Source organism: Ictidomys tridecemlineatus, chromosome 8 (assembly GCF_052094955.1).
Source record: "Ictidomys tridecemlineatus isolate mIctTri1 chromosome 8, mIctTri1.hap1, whole genome shotgun sequence".
Lineage (NCBI taxonomy): Eukaryota > Metazoa > Chordata > Mammalia > Rodentia > Sciuridae > Ictidomys > Ictidomys tridecemlineatus.
This window is the reverse complement of record NC_135484.1, coordinates 133,336,121-133,356,571: the sequence shown is the minus strand read 5'-3', so window position 1 is coordinate 133,356,571 and position 20,451 is coordinate 133,336,121. Positions and strand designations below refer to the sequence as shown.

Below are 20,451 nucleotides of genomic sequence, written 5' to 3'. Positions count from 1 at the left end.
CGGGGACCCCGGGGACGAACCCGACGTCTCCCTTCAGGAGCGCTTCTCCCTCTGTCTCTCGGACTTCCTCCCTCCCGCGCCCTCCCCGCGGCCGTCCTCCCTCCCTCCCTCGCTCCCTCCCTCCACCCCTACCCCGCCCTGCCCCCTTCTCGCTCCGGGCCGCTGCGGGGAGGGCGCGCTCCGGGCGTCGCGCTCACTCCTCCCCCCTCCCAACCTGGAGGCCCGCTCCCTCTCTTATCTCCTTCTTAGCTCTCCTGGGTCCCCCTCTCTCTTTTAGTTGTTCTCTGGTCCTCTTTCTCTTTTCCCACCCACCCTCTTTCAAATGGAGGGATAACTGAACAACTCACATTTTGCTAAGAGGACGACGCCCCCTCCCCCACCAGACTACCCACCTATGACTTCACGAAAAGCGTTCCCTTTACCCCTTCCAGCAGTCCCTTCTTCCCCTCCCAGAAACCAGCTGCCCCCCCCTGGGAGTGGACCCACCCCTCCTTCCCTCCCCCTCCCCCTTTCCTCCTCCCAGCCCGGCCCCAACCTAGTGGTGCTGCCGCGGGTGCCGCCGCCGGGAGCCGCCTTCCCCAGTGCCCGAAGTGACACCATCTGTCAACTTCATTTAGACATTGCGGCCCTCAGCCACACGCCAGGGTGCCAGACGCCCAAAGGTAAAGTGCCAATCCTCTCTTTCTGGCCGGGCCTGTAGGCTCCGGACCATTGTTTTAGTAAAGGGTGAACGCCGACGCCCCAGGGTGCGGCCCCGGGCGATCGAGGACATTTTGGGAAGTTTGACCAGAGGGGTTTGGATACAGAAATCTGGCCCAGCTTCAGAGACTCTGGAAACCTGGGTCGATAGGACTCATGTTTGCATTTGATGCCACTTCCTTTTGGTTTCCCACTTCAGGGTTTGTTTGGGATTAAAAAAAAAAAAAAAAAAAAAAGCAACCAGAAGGCCCACCCTGAGATAAGCGCGGCGATAGCTTTATTTCAATGAAATCCCGAAGCAGCCTGCAGCTGTAACGTTCTCAGTCTCAGTTTTGCTCGCCCCCAAAGGTGCCATCTCTAAGTTGCCTTCTGTAAGAGAACACACCACCCCAACTGTGGCTTATTCTCTCTGTTAGAGTCCCGGCTCTGAGAGAGATGTGCCCTCAGGAGAAATCATTTCCAATGAGACCCGACAGTTAGTTATTGGATTACACGTGTAGGGAAATGTAGTCTGACCAGGGATAGGGGCTGGGAATCTGGAGGAGAGCAGGAGGCCAGGAGCAGGCCGGGCCACACAGGGGCTGATGGGGAGGCCCAGAGGGAAGGGACTACAGAGTAGGGGACCAAATGAGAGACAGAGCCTGACACCTCTGTGCATCTATCTTAAAGGATCAAGGTGAAAGGGCATCTGTGGTTGCCTGGGAAAATGGGGGGACAGAAGAAGGGGAGATGGTGCAGGGACCCAGGTAAAGAATGCAGCAAAGACCCTTCCCTGCAGCAGAGCTGAGCCCCTTGAGGCTGGCACCAGCTCTCTGTGCCCCTGGAGTGCGACGGGGACTGAGCCTAGCTGGGAGTACTGGTAGGTCTGTAAAAGCAGAGGAAAGAGGGGGTGGGGAGGGGGAGGGGGGTTGGGCTGGGGCTGGCCCCAGACAGTGACCTGAAGTTGAGTGGAAGCAGGCTTTTTCCATCAAACCCTGCCTGGATACCACACACAGAGACCGAGTGTCAGTTTACTGCCCTGAGCCGGACTCCTTTTCCCTAAGCTCCACAGTAATTAGACAAAGAAAACCTAAATTAGCTGAACAGGCGTCGACAGCTTCCTCCAGAGCACCCCTGGTACCTACATGGGAATGTGTCCGAAAATGGCCTGATTGTAGCCAAAAGTCAGCTAAGAAAACACCACCAAACCGAACTCAGTTTACCACTCATTTCCAAGAGAAAAAAGAAACAAGTCGCTCTTTTCCGGAAGGGATGTTTTGATTGAGTTGGAGTGGGGGGTTTGCAGTTGTTTCCACTTTCTAACATTTTTTTTTTCTGACTAACTGGTGAGCATTTTATGGGGACAGGTCCCCATTTATTCCATTCATTTCCCCCCTCTTACTGTCTTTTGTCATTTTGTGTGAAATAATTAAAAAAATTAATAACTAAATATGGAAGTAAAATGTGCTCACTAAGTCAATGCTCTAAGTGTCTGAAAATAAATAAAATATAATCTGGAATGAGGAGGGTGGTAGTAATCTTCCTAGGTAGGAGGGACATCCAAGAGAAGAGTGGAAGAAGGAAGACTTTTTTTTTTTTTGTATGTGGGGAGAGGAACAGTGTGTTTGGGGGGCATTTATCAAGTAGATATAATTGTCATTTAGCCACAGACCCCCTCTGATTTTCTGCACCTGGGAATTCTAAGTGGCCCAGAGTACTGGTGGGTGGGTGGGGGGTACCTGCTTTAAGACAGGCCTGAAAAAGTTGTAAGACCCCAGGACTCAAGAATAAAATTGAAACCCCAGGCAGGACCAGAACCTTCTATGCCGGTCATGGAGCATTTTAAGAATGGACAGAAGCTATGGATGGAGCCTGTCTCCACACACACATACAAAAATAGTTTGTGCTTGCTTGGGATTTTAAAATCCACATTCTACATATTTTGTTTTTAGCTTTTACTAATTCAACTTGTTAAATTATGAAGGATTTTTTTTTCCAGGCTTCCTTCTCCATCCAAATAGCAATGATATCCATTTTACCAAAATTCTCTAAACTTTCAAGAAATCCCACTTATGTTTTGGTGAGTGTCACAGGGCCCCAGCCAGCTCCTGGAAAGGCAGTGGGCACTGGACAACAGAGCCTGGGTGAGTTCTGCTGTCTTGAAGTCTGCTTTCTTTCCAGGGATCTAAATACTACCTTCTAGAAGGATGTGGAGCTTGGTGACATTGAATTTTCAAGGAGGAAAGGTTTCTCTCCAGAACTCTTTCTTTGGAGCCCCCACTCTGATCATGCCCCTGGCAGAGGCTGCTTAAGATGACTTGCCATAAATCATCCATGGGCAAGTGATACAGCTGACCTATAGTGGGTGTCCAGGGCTCCAAGTTCAATGCTTTTTTTTTTTTTAACCACATTGCAGCAAAATTTCTCTGAGCTTTGTTTTCATCACTGATTGGTATGAATTTATTGGGTAAGAATGAGTGTGATAACAAATTAGAACAAATTATTTTTGCCTGGCAAGAATAGAACTTTGTTTAGTAGGCAGGGTTTATTTATTTGTTTATGATTTTGGTGGTGTTGGTGATTGAACCCAGGGCTTCAGATGCATGTTAAGTGGGCTCTCTACCACCAACCCAGCAGACAGAGTTTAAGAGGAAACCTGTGTTTGTCTCGGAAGCACAGCCTTGCCTGGGTCAATTTTCCTCTCTAGGAGGTCCCTTATGATGGTGAACTCTCCTCCAATGACTCCTTATAAGCAACAAAAAAATCTTGATTCCCCCCCCCCTACGGAAAAGAAAGGTATGGTTCATTTAAATAATTCTAGATCAGCCCCAGGCGCTTCTTGGTTAACCAGAAATATACAGCCCCAGGGTCGATCGGACCTTTTCTCCATCCGGGAGAAAAGGTTTGGTTGACTGTCTCCGTCTAGGGCTGTGGGTTCCTTTCCCGCTCCCAAAACTTTAGATCCCACCCCTGCCCCAGCTCAAGGGAATGTAAACTTCGGGAAGCTTGGGTTTCTCCGATTTTGCTCTGTAATCAGTGTTTTATTCTAGGAAATCTCTTCATTATTGCGGTTTAAATCTTATGTTCTTAGCACGCTTCCTCTGCTTGGTGGGTTTTACATGAAATGGCTTAGACTAAACCGGTTACCGACAGGAGAGACGCATCTGCACCGACGATGTTTACGGCCATTTAAGACACCGTTGGGGTAGTTCGCGCTCGGCGGCACCCCCCCCCCCTTCCTTCCGCCTGGGCTAGGGAGGAGGAAAATCTCTTCCCCAGGTCAGTCTGAAACCGGCCACGGTTTTCACCCTGGGTTTAGGAACTCTGTTACTATTACGGGGCGTAGAGGATTCCCGAAGTCCTTGGAGACCTTTCTAAATTTACACGGTAGGAGCTCATTGTTGGGGTTTAGGGATATCAGCGCAATTGTGAAAAGGACCGAAATGCACCACTATGCATCCCGCAGAGACCTCTATAGAAACTTACAGTTATCATAGAAAATTCGGCCGGGAACAGCATTAGGCTGTCTCTCCAACTCAGGGATTAGAGAGGGGAAAGTGGCTAGGAGGGGTAAGTGGGGATTTTACACCTCTCCTGGCGTCTGCTCTCCTTCCTCGTTCCAGAACCCCCGAGAACTCCGGGTTTGAACAACAGCCACCCAATTCTGAATGTTTATTTGGATCGATTCTTCCTCTCTCCCAACGTTTATGTCCTGGGCAGGCCTTTTTTTTTTTTTTTTTTTTTTAATAGCCACCTTCCTGAGAGATCTGCTGATAGCCCCCATAACTTCTGTGCTGGGCTGTAGGCATGACTCCGTGAACCACTTGGCCAAGTCTGACGGTGCTTGCTGAGGGAGGAGAAAGATCCAATCTGCCAGACCCTCTATGCAAAGACCGGGCTTCTTCCACACTTTCCAGATTGCAAGGCCAGGAACTCATCAGCTGGGAGAGCAAACTTTCGGGGTGCTCACAGGAACCAGCCCCACCGGCCTGCAGTGCACCCCAGTCCAGGTGCAGGTACAGCAGTACCAGGTGGAGTACCACTTAGACTTCATCCACAGCCTGCTGGTGTTGAAGGGTCGGGCTGCCAGGGGGCGTAGAAGAGGGTTTCTATGGCGAAAGCGATCTGCTCCAAATAAAAGGCAGGGGAGAAAAGGCCTGGGTTGGAGCAGATCTCTCTGAGACTCTAAAGGGCGTCAGAACGAGTGGTCGCCCAGAAGAGAAATAAAATAATAGGGAAATCTGCACCGCAGGTTCTTGCAATCAAGTGTGGGCCCCGGTGACCGTTAATTTTGTGTCCATTGTGCAGCTGGGAAGGAAGAAAACCAGCTTTAGGGCACAGGACCAAACTCTGAAGATGAAATGGATCCCGGAGGAGCCAGGCTGCGCCGTCTTGGGAGTGAGTGCAGCGCAGGGACCTGAGGATCTCTGGACCACCGCCCCTCTTGGATGCACCCTCTTAGCTGCCTCCGCCCAGGGTACCCCTTCCCTCCTGGCCCGCATGCCTCTTATTGTTGCGAGGCCTCGGGTCCCCTCCTTCCGCCCACCTTCTGGGGCTCGAAATGAAGTAGCTTGGCCTCCCACACAAGTTAGGCAAGCGGGTGGGCCCTCTGAGCCCAGCCGGGAGGCGCCCCGCAGGGCTGGAGTGGTCACCCCGGGCACAGAACCCAGGAGAGTAAGCTAAGGGCTGTGGGAGGCACCAGTCAACTGCTCCCGGAGGTCCCAAGACTGATCCTAGATTGCCCCCCCCCCTGCTGCAGAGGGGAAGCCCGCTGCTGTGAGCCTGCTCCCAGGGAAGCGCCCTGGAGGTCCCAACCCAGTCCGGTCGGGTTTTCATCTCTCGTCTGGTTCGCCTCCTCTCCCCCTGCCCTCCCTTTCCCCCAAATAAATAAATATCTCCAAGGGCAGCGAACTCAGCAGGGCGCCGGACCCTACGCCTGGGCGATAGATGAACTTCCTGGCGCATCAAAACTCTGCTCCAGTCCTCCCCGCGGAGCTCAGGATATGGGGCGCGCTTGCTTCTCTTCTGAAAAGGAAACGTAGCTCTTCCAAAAATATAAATCAGCTCTGACGTCCAAATATTTCTTTTGTCCTCCAGCATCCTCTGTGGGGATAAATAAAACGTGCTCGGCGCCCAGAGGCCGACTTGGGACCTCGGGGCGCCCAGACGCCGCCTCAGAAGAGCTGCCTTTGGGGAGTCCCCCCATCTCCTATTCTCTCTCTGCCCCCGGCCTGGCGATGGGTCCCAGTCCGGGTATGAGGCCTGATACTCGGCTGCAGAGAAAGACATGGAGGGCAAAACCCCAGAGCCTTGGAGGAGAAAAGCTCCCGAGGTCTGTCCAAGTAGGAAGGGAGTGCTTGCTGGAGATAAGACAAGAGGAGGGCAGAAAAGCTCAGGTCTAGTATCTTAGAAGAGTTTGGATCCCAAAGCTGCCTCTCCAGGTCCACTTTGCCTCCAGGGTTTTTACTCCTCCCTTGGAGCATGTGCCTACAGCTTTCCTCATGGGGCACCCAAGGGACCCCCACCTCTATTCCTGGAGTATCCATGCGTGGTTGGGGCTGAGGGGGCCGAGGTAGGGCATCTCTGAGTGCTGTTGCTGCTGGAGAAGCCAGGGAGCCAGTTCAGGGCTTGGTCCTCAAGGGTCTCCTATGGTGAGCTCCCGAGGATGGCTTTGAGCCCAGTCATACTTAGCCACCCTTCAACCCCCAAGGATTTCCTCTCTAGTTGGGATAGAATTCTGGTTGGGGCTTGGAAATCTACACTAGGTTAAAATCACAGGCAACAGGATGGTGGCGAAGCTAGCTAGTGGGAGTTCTTCAGGGAGATGAAATAAGGGTGAAATATTCCTAGTGGAGGGAGTTGGCCTGAAGGTGTGTCCAGCATCTCCATTCTCCTTCTGGTTTCCTTGTCACCAATGGCCTTGGCAACCCAACAGTCCTTCAACCCACCTGTCCCTCTTTCTCCAATAAATCACCCATATCCACACTGCCAGCCTGAAAGACTTCCCTAAGTTAGTGGGTTCCAGCAAGAAGTCTCCACCTGCCCAGGGTCCGCTCACTCACCTCTCATGCCCTATCACCCTGGCCATGAGGTTCTATTCCAGACCTGGGACTTGGTGGGGGTGCTGTTCAGCTGGCCACCCCCCTCTCTTCAGGGGGGTCTTTATTGATGAGCTGCCTCAAGAACCCCAGCCCAGATCTTCCCAGAGGGTTTAGACAATCCATCACCCACCACTTCAAGAATGCTTCCTCCCTTTCAAACACAATCCTTGCACACCAGACAGGCTGCGGTGGGGAGGGGAGCGCACTTGAAAAGAGAACAGCTATATAATCAACGTCAAAGCAGTCCCCCAACCTTTCGGAAACAGGGATTTGGGCCAAAAATCTCTCCAAATGATTTAGGAGGCCTCCCTCGCCCTCGTCCCCACCTTCCACTTGACTCTTGCCTGTTTCTGCAGTCCTGCGGCCAGCACGGCCAACGCACAACCCTACGCTGTGTTGAAAGTCAACCCTGAAGGCTCTTCCATGGGTAGTTTACATTTAGCTAGAGAAAGCGTTTTTCTTTTGGGGGTTCAGGGAGGGATCAGAATTTCGGCCTCGCCATCATGCTCTCAAGGCCTGGTCACGGTATCCTCATGGAGAGGAATTGAATTGGGAAGGCCAGGTGTGGCCCTTTGGAGTTGTCAAATAAGTGTCACCTTCCTTTCTTTTAGAGTCCGCGGATTTTTGCGGTCTCAGGAGCTGCGCCTCCCCTTAGCCTTAGGCGCCAGGAATTCCTTCAGCTTCCGCTGGGTGGCGCCAGGCTCTCGGAAATCGCTGCCCGCGGGGCAGCCCAGGCGCGGTTCAACGCCACGGGCTCCCTTCCACCTGCTCTGGGCTCCCAACACCCATGGACCGTGTTCCCCGAGGCCCCGCGGCCCAGGCCCCATCCCCTGAGGCAAGCCAGTGTTTTGCCTTCAGGTGGACACATAATTCCAAGTACTGTCGCGCATCTCGTACTCCATTGGCCATTGTAGGGCATATTCGGCTTTACCCCTCCGTTTCCACCTCCAGGGGAAAATGAGCCAGGCACTAGACACTCCTGTATTGGAACGCGTGCTCTCCGAGGCACATCAGGCTTCGCAAGGCACACCAGGCCTTGCGAAGAAATGCAGAATCGGTTCAGGTATTTTGATTCCCGGCAGCAAGGCGCAGGCGCTGTGTCTTCATTTTTCAACCTGGAGCTCCTGGAACTCTCTTGAGGTCTAGTAGAAAACGAATGAACAAAGGAAACGTCAAGCATCTGGAGGATGCGGGTTCGGGTTGGTCCTGCAGCGAGTAGCCGGAAAGGCGAGTTCTGTACCTCAGTGTGCTCACACGTGAAGCTGCATCTGACCTCCTTGTGTCTGCCGTGTCAAGAAGACAACTATTTGCGTTCATAATTATCTCTCATTTTTTAACTAAAGAAAACCCTTGCGATTCCCTAAACTTGTGCTGATGAAAGTTTGCAAAATAAAAGGGGACTTGAGGGGTCTTTTGGGGGCGGGCTGGATCCAAACCGGGGGATAATTTGCAGATAGGGTAGGCTCCACCAGGGGCTGTGAACTTGACACTCAGGTATCACCCGCTCGCCTCTCTTCTGTGGTTGGTGTCTAATACTTAACTGGATTTCCTCTTTTCTGAGACAATAAGTTATTCTCCATAGCAACTGACTTTTTAAAAAAAACTCTAAAAATTAGCTTTAATAGCGTAAAATTTACATACAAACATCCATTTCTAATGAAGAGGGTTTTTATAGGTTGTCTTTTGTATTTGTTATTGTAAAAGTTCCCTAGTACATAGTGGAGATGCCATGCAATAAGCCCCCACACACCCATTACCTGAATGGAACAATTACCAAGGTTTTGCCACATTTACTTTATTAATCTCTTCTCATTCATTTCTTGCTAAAAAAAATTTTAAAGCAAATCTAGACACTAGGTTTAAAAAAATATCTTACTACTTTTCACACTTTTCAGGTCTATTTCTCTCATACCTAAGATTGTATTTTGATAAGCATAACCTTCCCTTAGAGAAGTTCAAACTTACAGGGGACACTTTGTTTTTGGATGTGAATTTTACTGAGAGAATTCTCCATCCTGGTGCTTCCCCTCCCCTAAGTGACTTTAAGCCCTGAATTTGTTGGCTTTCCTTGGGCTGCTGAATCCTGGGAGAGGTTGACAAACTTTCCCTCCACCACTTTCAATGGAGGCTGGGTGCATGCTGCTATTGTAATCTGTGAAAAGGGATATTCAGGTTCCTTCCATTGGCAGAGTCAACCCCATTCTGCCTTCCATACACACATGCCAGATCATTCATACAGAATGTGTGGCAAGATCATATGTCCTTTGAAAATATCTATAAATATGAATATGGATGTATGCTTATTCATGGGGACTGTTCAGTAATTTTCAAATTGTTTATTCATACAGTCGCTAGCCTAGAGGACTTTTCATATTGTTTGAAAGTGATTGTGGCAAAATTTAGGGAGAGGCAACCCTCTCCCTAATCCCACCACCAAATCACATCATGACTCTACACATACTTCACAAACATTTGTTCATTGACTGTCTGATTTTCCTACTCCCTGAACAATACATGTTACCATTCTTAGCTTTTCCTTCACCCTCAATGGAACCTTCAGCAAATGAAGAGCTATGTGGTACTTATAGGTAATCTACCATGAACTGCTACCATATACCACCATGTTCATAGTTGCACCTGCTCCCTGTGATTTTGGGTAAATCACTTAATGTTTCTAAGCTTCAGTTTCTATTATTTTTTGTAAGATGGGAATAATAAAATTAAAATAATAATGTCCCTTCCCACGGTGACTATAAAAATGAAATAATGGTTGTAAAAAGCATTAACATTCTGACATATACACATTTATGCTGTTATTTTTGGCCCAGTCCGGTAAAAGCACTGTTTAGTTTTAGGCACCCCATAAGTTTCTTGCGTACTTGGGATCATTCCTTCCCTGAGCAATCTCTAGAACAAGCATTTGGTTTAGTCCTTATTAAGGAAAAGATACAATTGGTGCAATGTGTACAAATTTAAGCCCGCTTCTTCAGGCTGGGGTGCCAGCTCTCCCGGATGTTTCTGGACTGTGGCTGTGGCTCCAACGCAAAGGGAGAATCTAGGGAAGGAAAGAGAGACGTTTCCTTTGGTGGGGTCATTGCGGCTCTTGAATATATCTGACTCTTTCGCAGCACCCGGGCGGAGCAGACACCCTCGCAACGCCGCGCGGTTAGTGGTGTTTTGTAGGCTTGCTCTGGGCACCATGGCTATGGCATAGGGATGTGTGTGTGTGTGTGTGTGTGTGTGTGTGTGTGTGTGTAGTTGAGCATTATTTAGGGGACTAATCAAGGAGGGACCAAAGGCAGCGAGGTGGAGGGTCAGTCTCTTCTGTGATCCAAAGCAGGGTCTGCAGTGCGGAAAAGCCCGCGTAACGCGTGGGCGGCTTGGGTTTGTGGGCGCTAGGCTCACTTACCCCGGGTCAAAACACCGATGTCCAGTCTACATTCGATGAATTAGTTCTGAAACAGGAATCCAGAAAGCGTGAAAGTGTGGCAGAAAGACACTGCCTGCTGCTGGAGAGGCGAGTCCCTTTGCGGTTCCTCGCCAGCGTGGCCGCGGGCAAAGCTACCCTTCGTACTTGTTTCGGAATGTGATTTTCTTCTTTCTACCCTATTTCCTATATGCTCTGGACCATTCGAAGGCAGGCTGCCGAGCCGAAGAACCCTCGCTGTCTACATGCACCACCGCAGCCGGAGGAACCCTGGACAGCCGACAATCATGTGGGTCCCTAGTCCCCATTAGGCCAGGTTACAGGGGTCCACAAGGCACCCCAACTACACTTTTGAGGGTCCCAACTCTGGCTATTTGTGAAGTATGGAACATTAAGGTCATAAATAGATTTCGCCCATTTATTTATTTTTGTTTTGTTTTTCCTGTTTTCCTCTTCTTTTTTCCTCGTTGATATTTTCTGCATTTACTAGTTATGTGACCTGGAACACGTTACTTTATCTTTCTGCACCTCAGTTTTGTCTTTTTTTAAATAATTGGAATCATAATTATAGTAACAGCGTTATTGGAAGGATTAAACGAATTAGTAAAAGCCAAATGCTTAGACCAGCGTGCGGTAGGTGGGAAGCGCTCAATAGACATCGGTGTTGAAATCGGTGCAGATTCTTCTGAACTTGAAGTGGTGAGGGCTCCGCTTTCTCCAGGGTGATTTCACTTTGTGGCCCACCATGCTAAGGGTAACTTGGCCCCTGCGCTTGTCCCAATCCCAATGAAACTCCTGGGCTTAGTTTTCAGGATTTGATTTAAAGACTTAGGAGGGAGTAAGTACGAAAAGGCCCTGGCAGGAGCCTGAAGCAGAAAGCTTAAGCCCAGAGAATAAGTGGCACGAAGCAGGTGCGCTGTGGCCAGGCCAGGACTTTCTGGGCGCAGCTGGGGCTCCTGCTTTTGGGGGCTGGTCCAGTTTTTGGAGAAGGGACTTGGCGTCGGGTGTTGGACTTGGTTTCGTGCTGCTGCTTCTTGCCTTGGAGGTAGCACTTCCACCTGCTCAACGTTCATGTTACTTGGGGTCCGGGAAGTGCGCAGCGGAGAGAGCAGGGGAGACTCCAAAAATGGGAGGGTATCCTTCCAGGGTACGAATGGATCAGACAGGGAAGGCATCGAGGGCGACAACTGTAGAAGTCAGGGGTGGAAAACACCCACAATATTTCCGTTTTGACGTGTCCTCTCTCCCAAATATGACCCTGGCCGTCAGTTTGGTCCCCCCGGCGAGGACTGGTCGCCAAACACTGCTTGGCAAAGTCAATCAACAGCCACTCGTAGGCTGTCGACCCCTGCTGTGAGATCAGCTCGGGCCTCTCTGGGACTTGGGAGGGGGCGCGGGGCCCAACGGCGAGGCTGCAGGCCTCTGGGAAGGCGAAAGTGGCTCGGGCGGCGGCTGCACGGCGGCCGCAGGATGCGAGGCGCGAAACCTCAGGCAGCGCGGACCGCCCCCCGGCACTGCGGGCTGGGCCGGCCTTCAGGAGGAGGTCCGGACGCGGCTGCTCAGAGGAGCCAGGAGTGGGAGAGTGACAGGGGAAGTGACCTCTTGAACCTCATCAAATTCAAATACTATAAGAAGTTTTTTAAGGAAAGAAAAGCGGAAGGATAGGGAAATGGAGTTCACCTGAGGCTTGAATGGCCTTTTTAAGAGTTCCAGGCCCCTGGGGTTTGCAGATTTCTCTGCGGTAGACCGACTCCTGGTAATGAACTTTGGATTTTCCCTTAGGAGGGTGAAGCTACCAGCTGACTTCCTCCAATACGAGTATTTTACATATATAAACACCTTTGCAGTTTAATAGCCCTTTAAATAAATTATTCATATTAACTCTTGGTCAAACCAACCTGGCACAAAATAGCTTTTCTTTATCTCAGCTCTCTCTTTTTTTCTCCCTTCTTTTAATTACTGGTTTTTGCTGTTTAGGTTTCATCTCCAGGCAGGTAGTCAGAGTTTTTATGTGTCTAACTTTATCCTCTGCCTTAATGTAATTCCCTGCATGACTCTCCCTATGAACATGGACAAAAGATAGACTCAGGGTTTTATTTTCTTATTTGGGTGGATAATGTACTTTTGAAAAAGCAAATGTCATTTCATTTTGGCTTTTGTTGGTTATTATCTAGCAAATGAGAGTGATTATGGAGTATCTGACTGCAGCCATTCTAATGAAAGTCACAGCTGCAAGTAGGACTTGACTAAAAAGACTTCAGCCCTCTGGATCAGCCAGACATTCACCTATTTTACTCTTCAAGTCTCTGGAGCTAAAATATGTCAAGAATCTGAGAAATTGGGAGTTGTTTCCATATGTCATCTTTTCATTCAGCAAAGTGGTGGTATTGGGGGGAATGCGGTTTAAACATTTTTTTTCCTCCCATGAAAAGAAACGTTCTTTGGTGACATGAAAATATAAACTAAACCTCCAGAACCTGTGTCTTGGAGCAAAATGAGTGTGGAAAGCTAAGTAGGCCAATTGGGCAGACAGAATTTAGGGATGGAAGTTGAAGAAGACAGGGGCTGTGTAGATTCTTTGAACAATGATGCTTACCTGACAGTGCCTTTGGGAACTCTGCCTTGTGTCAGAGAGAGATGCAAAGTCAATTGGTGGGGAGTGTGACAGAATGGGTTTCCGTAGAATTTTTCATCTGAAAAGCAGGTTTAAATGTCCCTTGCCCATCTCTGATAAGATGCTTTGTGTAGGTGAGAGGATACATGCTGGTGTCTGGCTGAATATATCTGTTCTACTGAACCCAGATAAAACAGAATTTAATAGACTTTATTTGTAATTTCTTATCTATGGAAAACTTTTTTTTTTTAATTGGAGGGCTCTCAGAAAAGATCTGAGACTGAGAACCTTTCCATTTGTAAAAATGCAGTTGAGTTGTGCATTTTATGGCCATGAGGATTTAATAAAATGGAATAGAATTTAGGTGCACGTTGTAAGTAAGCATGACTGGAGAACAAGTTTAGTCATTTTGTTTTGTGTTTATTTTTGGACATCAGAATGTATAAGTTCTTAGTAATGTGAAAGGGATCAGAAACTTGGGGTGTCTTAAATTTATTCTAATATATTTCTTATCCTTTTCTAACTAGGGAACTATTTCGAGGCCAATATTTGATTGATGTCTGGACTTTGGGTGTTCCTGCATATGAAGATTGGAGTTGGCAGTGTAGGTAATACCACCTAAAAATATTTTTTCCTGACCTATGCATTTATACTCTTTACGTTTTTATATTCACTTTTCTGATATAGTCACATAATGCAATTTACTTTCATACCTTGAATTAAAAAGTGGAATTTTAGGTGTCTTAAGTGATGCAGAAAAGCTCATTTGCATTATTAAAGTTACCTCCACGTCTTCCATTTAACCTATGTTTTTGCAGAATGCCCTGGGTTCCTTCCACAGTGCTATGGATTAGGTGTGAAGTGACCCCCAGAAATTCAAGTGTGAAACAATGCCAGGAAGTTTAGTGGCACAAATGATTGGATTATGGGAGTTCTAACCTAATCAGTGTATTCATCGCCTGATAGGGATTAACTGGGTGGTAATTGTAGGCCAGTCGGGTGTGGCTGGGGGAAGTGGGTTACTGTGGGCATGCCTTTGAGGTTTATATTTTGTCCCTGGTAAGCAAGAGCTTTCTGTGCTTCCTGATTTTCATCCAATAAGCTGTTTTCCTCTGCCACACCCTTCCACAAGATGTTTGGCTTCACCTTGAACCCAGAGCAATGGATTTGTCTGTCTGTGGACTAAGACTTCTGAATCCGTAAGCCAATTAAATTTGTCCTCTTCTAAAATTGTTCTTGTCAGCTTTTGGTCACAGTGGCAAAAAAGCTGATTAAAGCATCTAGAATCTGAAATACAAGACAAAACAGAAACCATTTCTTAACCCAGTTCATGTTGTCTTTAAACATTAGTTTAAGAAAAGGATTAAATTTTGAAAATTTGAATGACTTTAAAAAGATTCTACATTTTTTAAAAATGTAATAAACTGCATTGCAATTTTTTTGGTAACTTGCTTGTCTTTTCTAGAGAACAGAAACAACTTGGCATATTAGTCTTTGAAACTAGGAAAATGGAGTCATTAGAAGAGTAAAAGTAAATCCTGAGGTCAATGTAGCTTGACATTGCTGGTAATAATTGGGAATTTTGAAAGAAAGCAGTATGGTAGAATACGGTATAAAAATTTAAGTACTTTGCTATATGTAGAAAATTTTCTAGATGTACTGGTATCCATATACAATCTAGGAATCCCTGAAGAAAGAAAATATACCAGACAACCAGGCAAAAATAGACAAATGGAATTACATCAAACTAAAAAGCTTTTGCACAGCAAAAGAAGAAATCAACAGAGTGAAAAGACAATGTACAGAATGAGAGAAAATATTTGCAAACTAAGCATCTGATGAGGAATTAATATCTAGATTATGTAAGGAAAACAACTTGATAGCAAAAAAACAAATAGTTCTATTAAAAAAAAATAGACAAACACCTTAATAGACATTTCTCAAAAGAAGATATATACAGATTTAAAAAATGCTTAATCATCAGGAAATGGAAATTGAGACCAGAATGAGATGGCTATTCTAACTAGGGTGTGGTGCTATTATCAAAAAGAAAAAAAGACAAACACTGTTGATGAGGGTGTGAAGAAAAGGGAACACATGCACACCAATGATAGGAATGTAAGTTAGTATGACCATTTTGGAAAATAATTTGAAGGTTCCTCAAAAAATTAAAAAGAGTGGTACCACATGACCCAGTAATCCTGATAGTAGGTACATATAGAAAGGAAATGAAATCAGTATGTGGAAGAGATATCCACACTTCCATGTTCACAATAGTCAAGATGTGGAAACAACCCAAGTGTCCAAGAATGAATGAATGGATAAATAAAATATGAATACTATGCAGCTGTAAAAGGAATTTTTATTCTTCATACTGTTATTTCTGACAATATAGATGGACCAGGAGGACATTATGTTAAGAGAAATAAGCTAGGTACAGAAAGGCAAATTCTGTAAGATTGTATTTATTTGTAGAATCTAAAATAGTTAACTGCATGTAAGTAAAGAGTAGAATAGTGGTTACTGGAAACTTGGGGCAGAGAGCAGGGATTGGGAGGGTGGAGACAGATTGGTCAACAGACACAAAGTTACAGTTATATGGGAGAGATAAGGTCTGATGATCTGTTGCACAGTAGGGCGATTACACATAACAATAATGTATTATGTATTTCAAAATACCTAGAAGAGAAGTTTTTCAATGGTCTTGTCATAAAGAAATGATATTAGGCAATGAATATGCTAAAAACCCTGATTTGATTGTTGTGCAATGTATACATGTTTTAAAAATACCATTGTACCCCGTATATATACAAAATTATTGTGTCAATTAAGAAATGATGTATTATTTGCATGTACCATATGCATATCCTCCCATATACTTTAAATCATGTCTAGATTATCTATAATAAATGATATGAGGTAAATACATATAAATAGTTATGATAATCCATTTTTAGAGAATAAGGACCCCAAACCATCTATATGTGTCCAGCACAGATACAATTTTTCTAAAATTTTAAATATTTTCCATCCAGGGTTGGTTGAATCTGAGGATCTAAAACCTGTGGATACACAGGGCTGAGGGTATGTTTCTTTGGTTTGCCTGGGTTTTCTTCCTTTCCTGAACTGGTGTCAGCATCTCCATATTGTTAAGGAACTCTGTTCTTTCCTTACATTGCCTCCTGGTGCAATCACCCAGCTGTGTGATACCATTAGACCCGGGGTGGTCATGTAACCTGTGCCTGCCTATGCTACCACAATGGTTGGTCAAAGTACTGGCACAGGATCAACTTCTGTCATTTAGAGTCCTTCTCTGGTCTTGTTAGCAAAGATAGTAAGAGATAACTTTTCTTGATCTTTTTCTCCTGGATTAGGGCATCAAGAGTGCATACTTGGATGTTTCAGTAGCCATCTCATCACTTCTCTGGCTTTTTAGGGAAGCCCATTAGAATAGAAGAAACCAGTGCACAGACAGAAGCAGAGGCTGTAGAAACAGTGAGTGGGCTGACAGCCTTGTTGGAGGTGGGTCCTGGAGTTTTCCTTAATCTCCCATTTCTGTTGTAGTTTCCCAAATAGGTTTTAAGTGCCTGCTCTAATTGGGCACTCTAGGTCCTGGGAAATAATCAGGAAATGCACTCAAGTTCTCTGCTTTCAATGTTTAACTTTGAGGGATAGGGAGATAAATAGACAATAAGCAAATGTACAAAAATCTTTCAGCTAAAGAAAAGTGCTATAAGAGTAGACCCTATCTAGATGAGAAAATAAGGTCCATGATGGTGGTCCACCATGGTAATAAGATAGATATCTGAGAGCAGTCAACTATGAAATGATTTGGTGCAGATAGAGCAGCAGATTCAGAGGCCTTAATGAATGATTATAGGAAGTTCAAAAAACATCAAGAAGAGCAAGGGACCTGGACTGTCCTTCCCCATTTAGGTGCTAGTTGTTTGGAATCAAAGAGACAGTGTTAATACTGGTACAGTCTGACCTTTGGGCTCTTCTTTTTCTATACATCCAACCCTTAAACACCTGCCATTTTATTGCAACCACATGGCATTGCTGGACTTTTTCAGTATAGCTCAGTAGGTTACAATGCTTTTGACAGCCACCTGACTTTCCCTACCTTTTTTTTTTTTTTTAAAAAGTATATGTATACATTTGGGTATAGATGGACACAATACCTTTATTTTATTTATTTATATATGGTGCTGAGAATTGAACCCAGCACCTCACACATCCAGGAAAGTGCTCTACCACAGAGCTACAACCCAGCCTTCCCTATTTTTCACATGAAGCACTCACACTGTAATGGCACACGTTGGTAGGTGTGTTGATTTCTCCCATTTCAGTCACAGATCATTCCTAATTGCTGTAAGAACTGAAGTTGGGCCATAAGAGTATTACAGGTATGTGAAGTTGTTCAACACACTCTTCAACCCATGCCAGGGGATGCTTCCAGGGCTGGAACTCAGAATGCTAGGAGGAGGTTCTGAAGAGAATCATGACTCTAATTCAAGAGATGAAGGAGGGTACTCACGATGGGAAGCTCATATGTTTAAGGAGCATTTGGTTCTAAAGAGGTATTTTAATTGTGGTCTGTAAGGAGGTGAAGATTCACCTCCCCAAATCAAAAGTGGTTTGTCAAATTTTTAACCTATAATGAAGCAGAATGTTATCAGTTAGGATGATTTAGGGTGCAAGCAATGGAATTCCTTACTCAAGGAGGCGTGAATATTAAGTGTCTCATCTAATAAAAGTACAGGCATATATTGGAGTAGGGCAGGTTTTGGAGCAGGTTGTTTAACTAGTCCACAGATATCTGGCTAAAAAATATAATTCATCCTAGAAATTATTTGTTTCCTGGTTGTTAGATAGCACCAGTGACAATTATGTGCTTCATTATTTCCTTCATTATCCAAAAAGATAAAAGTGGAAAATATGTCCAATAATGGAAATGGAAGTTTTCCCTTTTTGTTTTGTTGTTTGTGGGGAGGGGGAAGGGACATCCACTCATATCCATGTTTCTCCCCAGACTGGTGACAGTCTCCAAGGGAAGGTTACAGATTTTCTAAGCCAATCATAGGCTTGTTCAATAGAATTGACTGGCACCCCTCAGGACATCCTTCTAGAGATGGGAATGGGACTACCCTTCTCAAACCACACAGTCTCTTGTGTCTCCTGTTCTTATGGAATTAAGAAATGAAATCAGGAGCAGTGGCACATTCCTGTAATCCCAGAGGCAAACAGAAGGCTGAGGCAGAATAAAATTTTATTTATCTCAAATTCTATATCTGATTCTGTCTGAACATGGGGCAGGGTGACGTAGAAGCAAAAGAGCATGTTTCCTAAAATTGTCACTAGAATTACCTGTGGTACTAGGTACTAGGAATTTAAGAGCCTCATCTTACTAATATCCTATTGATGGACATTTGTATTCCTTCCAGTGTTTTGTGACTATCAGGAAATGTCCATAAATATCTTTATTATATTTTTATTTCCTGGAAATGAAATTGCTGGATGGAAAGATATTAATAATTTAAAGACTTTTGATTAAATTTTCAAATGGTTTTCTTTACTAGACATGATAAGAGAAGCCCTTATTTCACTGCACTCTTTTCAACTATGATTATTTTGTAAAGAAGTGGTATCTCATGGTTGTTTTAATAAGATTTTTAAAATGTGCTGGAGGGTGAACAATTTTCCATATATTTGCTAACCTAGTTATTTCCTGTAATCTCCATTTTACATATGAGAGAACCAAAGGTCAAGGAAGACAAAAGAATCCTTTTTAGTCCCTTATTCAGCAGGGATGTAGGATTTACACCCAGGTTTTTCTAATGCCAAAGCTGTTGTTTATAACAACTGTTCTAGCTCACAGAAGACAGATGTATTTGAATGAATACATAAATTATAATAACTGAAAGATCAAAAAGAAATGTAATTGGAGTTTCCAAAGAGTATTCCAAGGAACCAGAGGCTTTTAAAATTCTCTGGTAATAAAACAATTCAATATACAAAAAATTGGGGAAACACCAGATCATATTTCCCATCTTGGAGGCTTGGCAAATCTTGGGATATTTAAAGGTTTTTGTGAAGTCTTACAGCAAAGAAACTGACTTAGTTTAACATTCCAGAAAAGTAGTGTTCCAAGGAACATGCTTTGGGAAATGCTGCTAATCATTGTACCTCTTATATTTGTTTCATGTTTTATTGCATTGGCTAGAATGTCTACATGGTGGTAAATGACATTGGTGATAACGAATATTTTATTGTCTCCCTCATTTAGTGAGAATGTTCCTACTATTTCGTCATTAACCATAATGTTGGGCATGAGTTTAAGACAGATTTGGATATCATTTATTATATTTAGAATCCTTAATTCTTATTTTCTGACTTAAAGAACCAGAAATGGTTGTTGAATATGAAGTTTCTCATAGGAGAGAAAATTCAAAGATAGGCTATGAGATGAATATATGCAGCTCTGGGGGTTGAGCTAAGGGCTTTGTGCATGCTAGGCAAGCACTCTACCAGTGAGCTACCTCTCTAGAACCTGGCAATGTTTTTGCAGGAGGAGGGACTACTTTCAAGGGCTGCTGTAAAAACACATGCATTTTCTCCCAGAAGGATGATATTTGGGTTTATTTATTATCTATTCCCAAGACTAAAGGATGTGGATGACATCTTTCTTGCTTATCATTTATTCAGCAAATATTTTTTGAGTGCCTATTGTGTACAAGATGTGTCTCTAATAGCATTTAGTGGCTTGTGGTGCCTACATTGTCAACTTAAGCCAAGTTTTGAAGAATTGGCTTTGAGGTGGGGCTATTGGCATCCTTTATGATAATAGAACTGATGAGGTGAGGATTTCTGTCTTTGGTCTTCTCCTTTCTTCATTTTATCTCTCTCTCCTCACCCTTTCTCATGCTAGCCATGATGGACAAGCTTCTTATATGCACTTCAACCTGGCCCAACCCTGGCTCAGAAGTAGCGTAAGTATTCAAAAATAGAACCAGCACAGGAAGATTTTTTTTTTTTTTTTTTTAAATCATTCTGGACACAGAACTTTGCTTTTGGCTGGAGAAGTCCTTGGAGATGGACTTGTTAGTCCTTGGGGGAAACTGGCGAAGAGGGATTGCGTTTGAGCTTTGGAAACCTTTTTTTTTTTTTTTTTTTCCACTAACAATTTCCTTGTCTACAAGTTTATGAGGCAGTAAATAGCCCCTATGTGCATAATGAGTTCTGACATCGTAAGGTCTATGGCACTTAAAAACAGCGGCCAACCAGTGCTTGCTTTTATTAACAGCACACCCTGAGGCTGAGCAATGAGCCCATCCCCCCCCCAAATGTTCTATTATAAACCTTATTATAAAACCTTCCCTGGCCTTTCCCTGTCTTCAGTAAGGGCGTTTTTTCATGGTCCAAGTAATTTCCTCCCACCTTCCCTCCTCGAGGATTGTTAGAATGAGATGTAGTCAGATTATGCAAAGCCTGATTCCTACACATGTCTTCAATTTTGCCTATGGGTGCAGGGTGGTTTTTAGGAGGAACTATGTAGTCCTAATCCAAGAGGGTGGCAGAATACAAGGTAGTTTCTGCCGTCTCTTTGACAGAACCTGTTGACTGCTACCTTC

At 45.0% G+C, this 20,451-nt stretch overlaps 1 protein-coding gene across 4 annotated transcripts in view; it reads left to right on the top strand.

Annotated features, from left to right (window-relative positions):
- Positions 1 to 13: 13 nt before the first annotated feature.
- LOC110599106 (uncharacterized) overlaps positions 14 to 20,451 on the top strand; it is a 42,773-nt gene continuing 22,335 nt past the window's right edge. For 2 of the 4 annotated variants that reach the window (XM_078020435.1, XM_078020434.1), the window contains exons 1-3: positions 14 to 662; positions 10,421 to 10,495; positions 13,348 to 13,428. In XM_078020435.1, the coding sequence (XP_077876561.1) occupies positions 395 to 662; positions 10,421 to 10,495; positions 13,348 to 13,373 (369 nt within the window). In that variant the 5' untranslated portion in view covers positions 14 to 394 and the 3' untranslated portion in view covers positions 13,374 to 13,428. The remainder of the gene's footprint in view (positions 663 to 10,420; positions 10,496 to 13,347; positions 13,429 to 20,451) is intronic. The other 2 variants (XM_078020436.1, XR_002485033.3) reach the window with 2 other exon arrangements.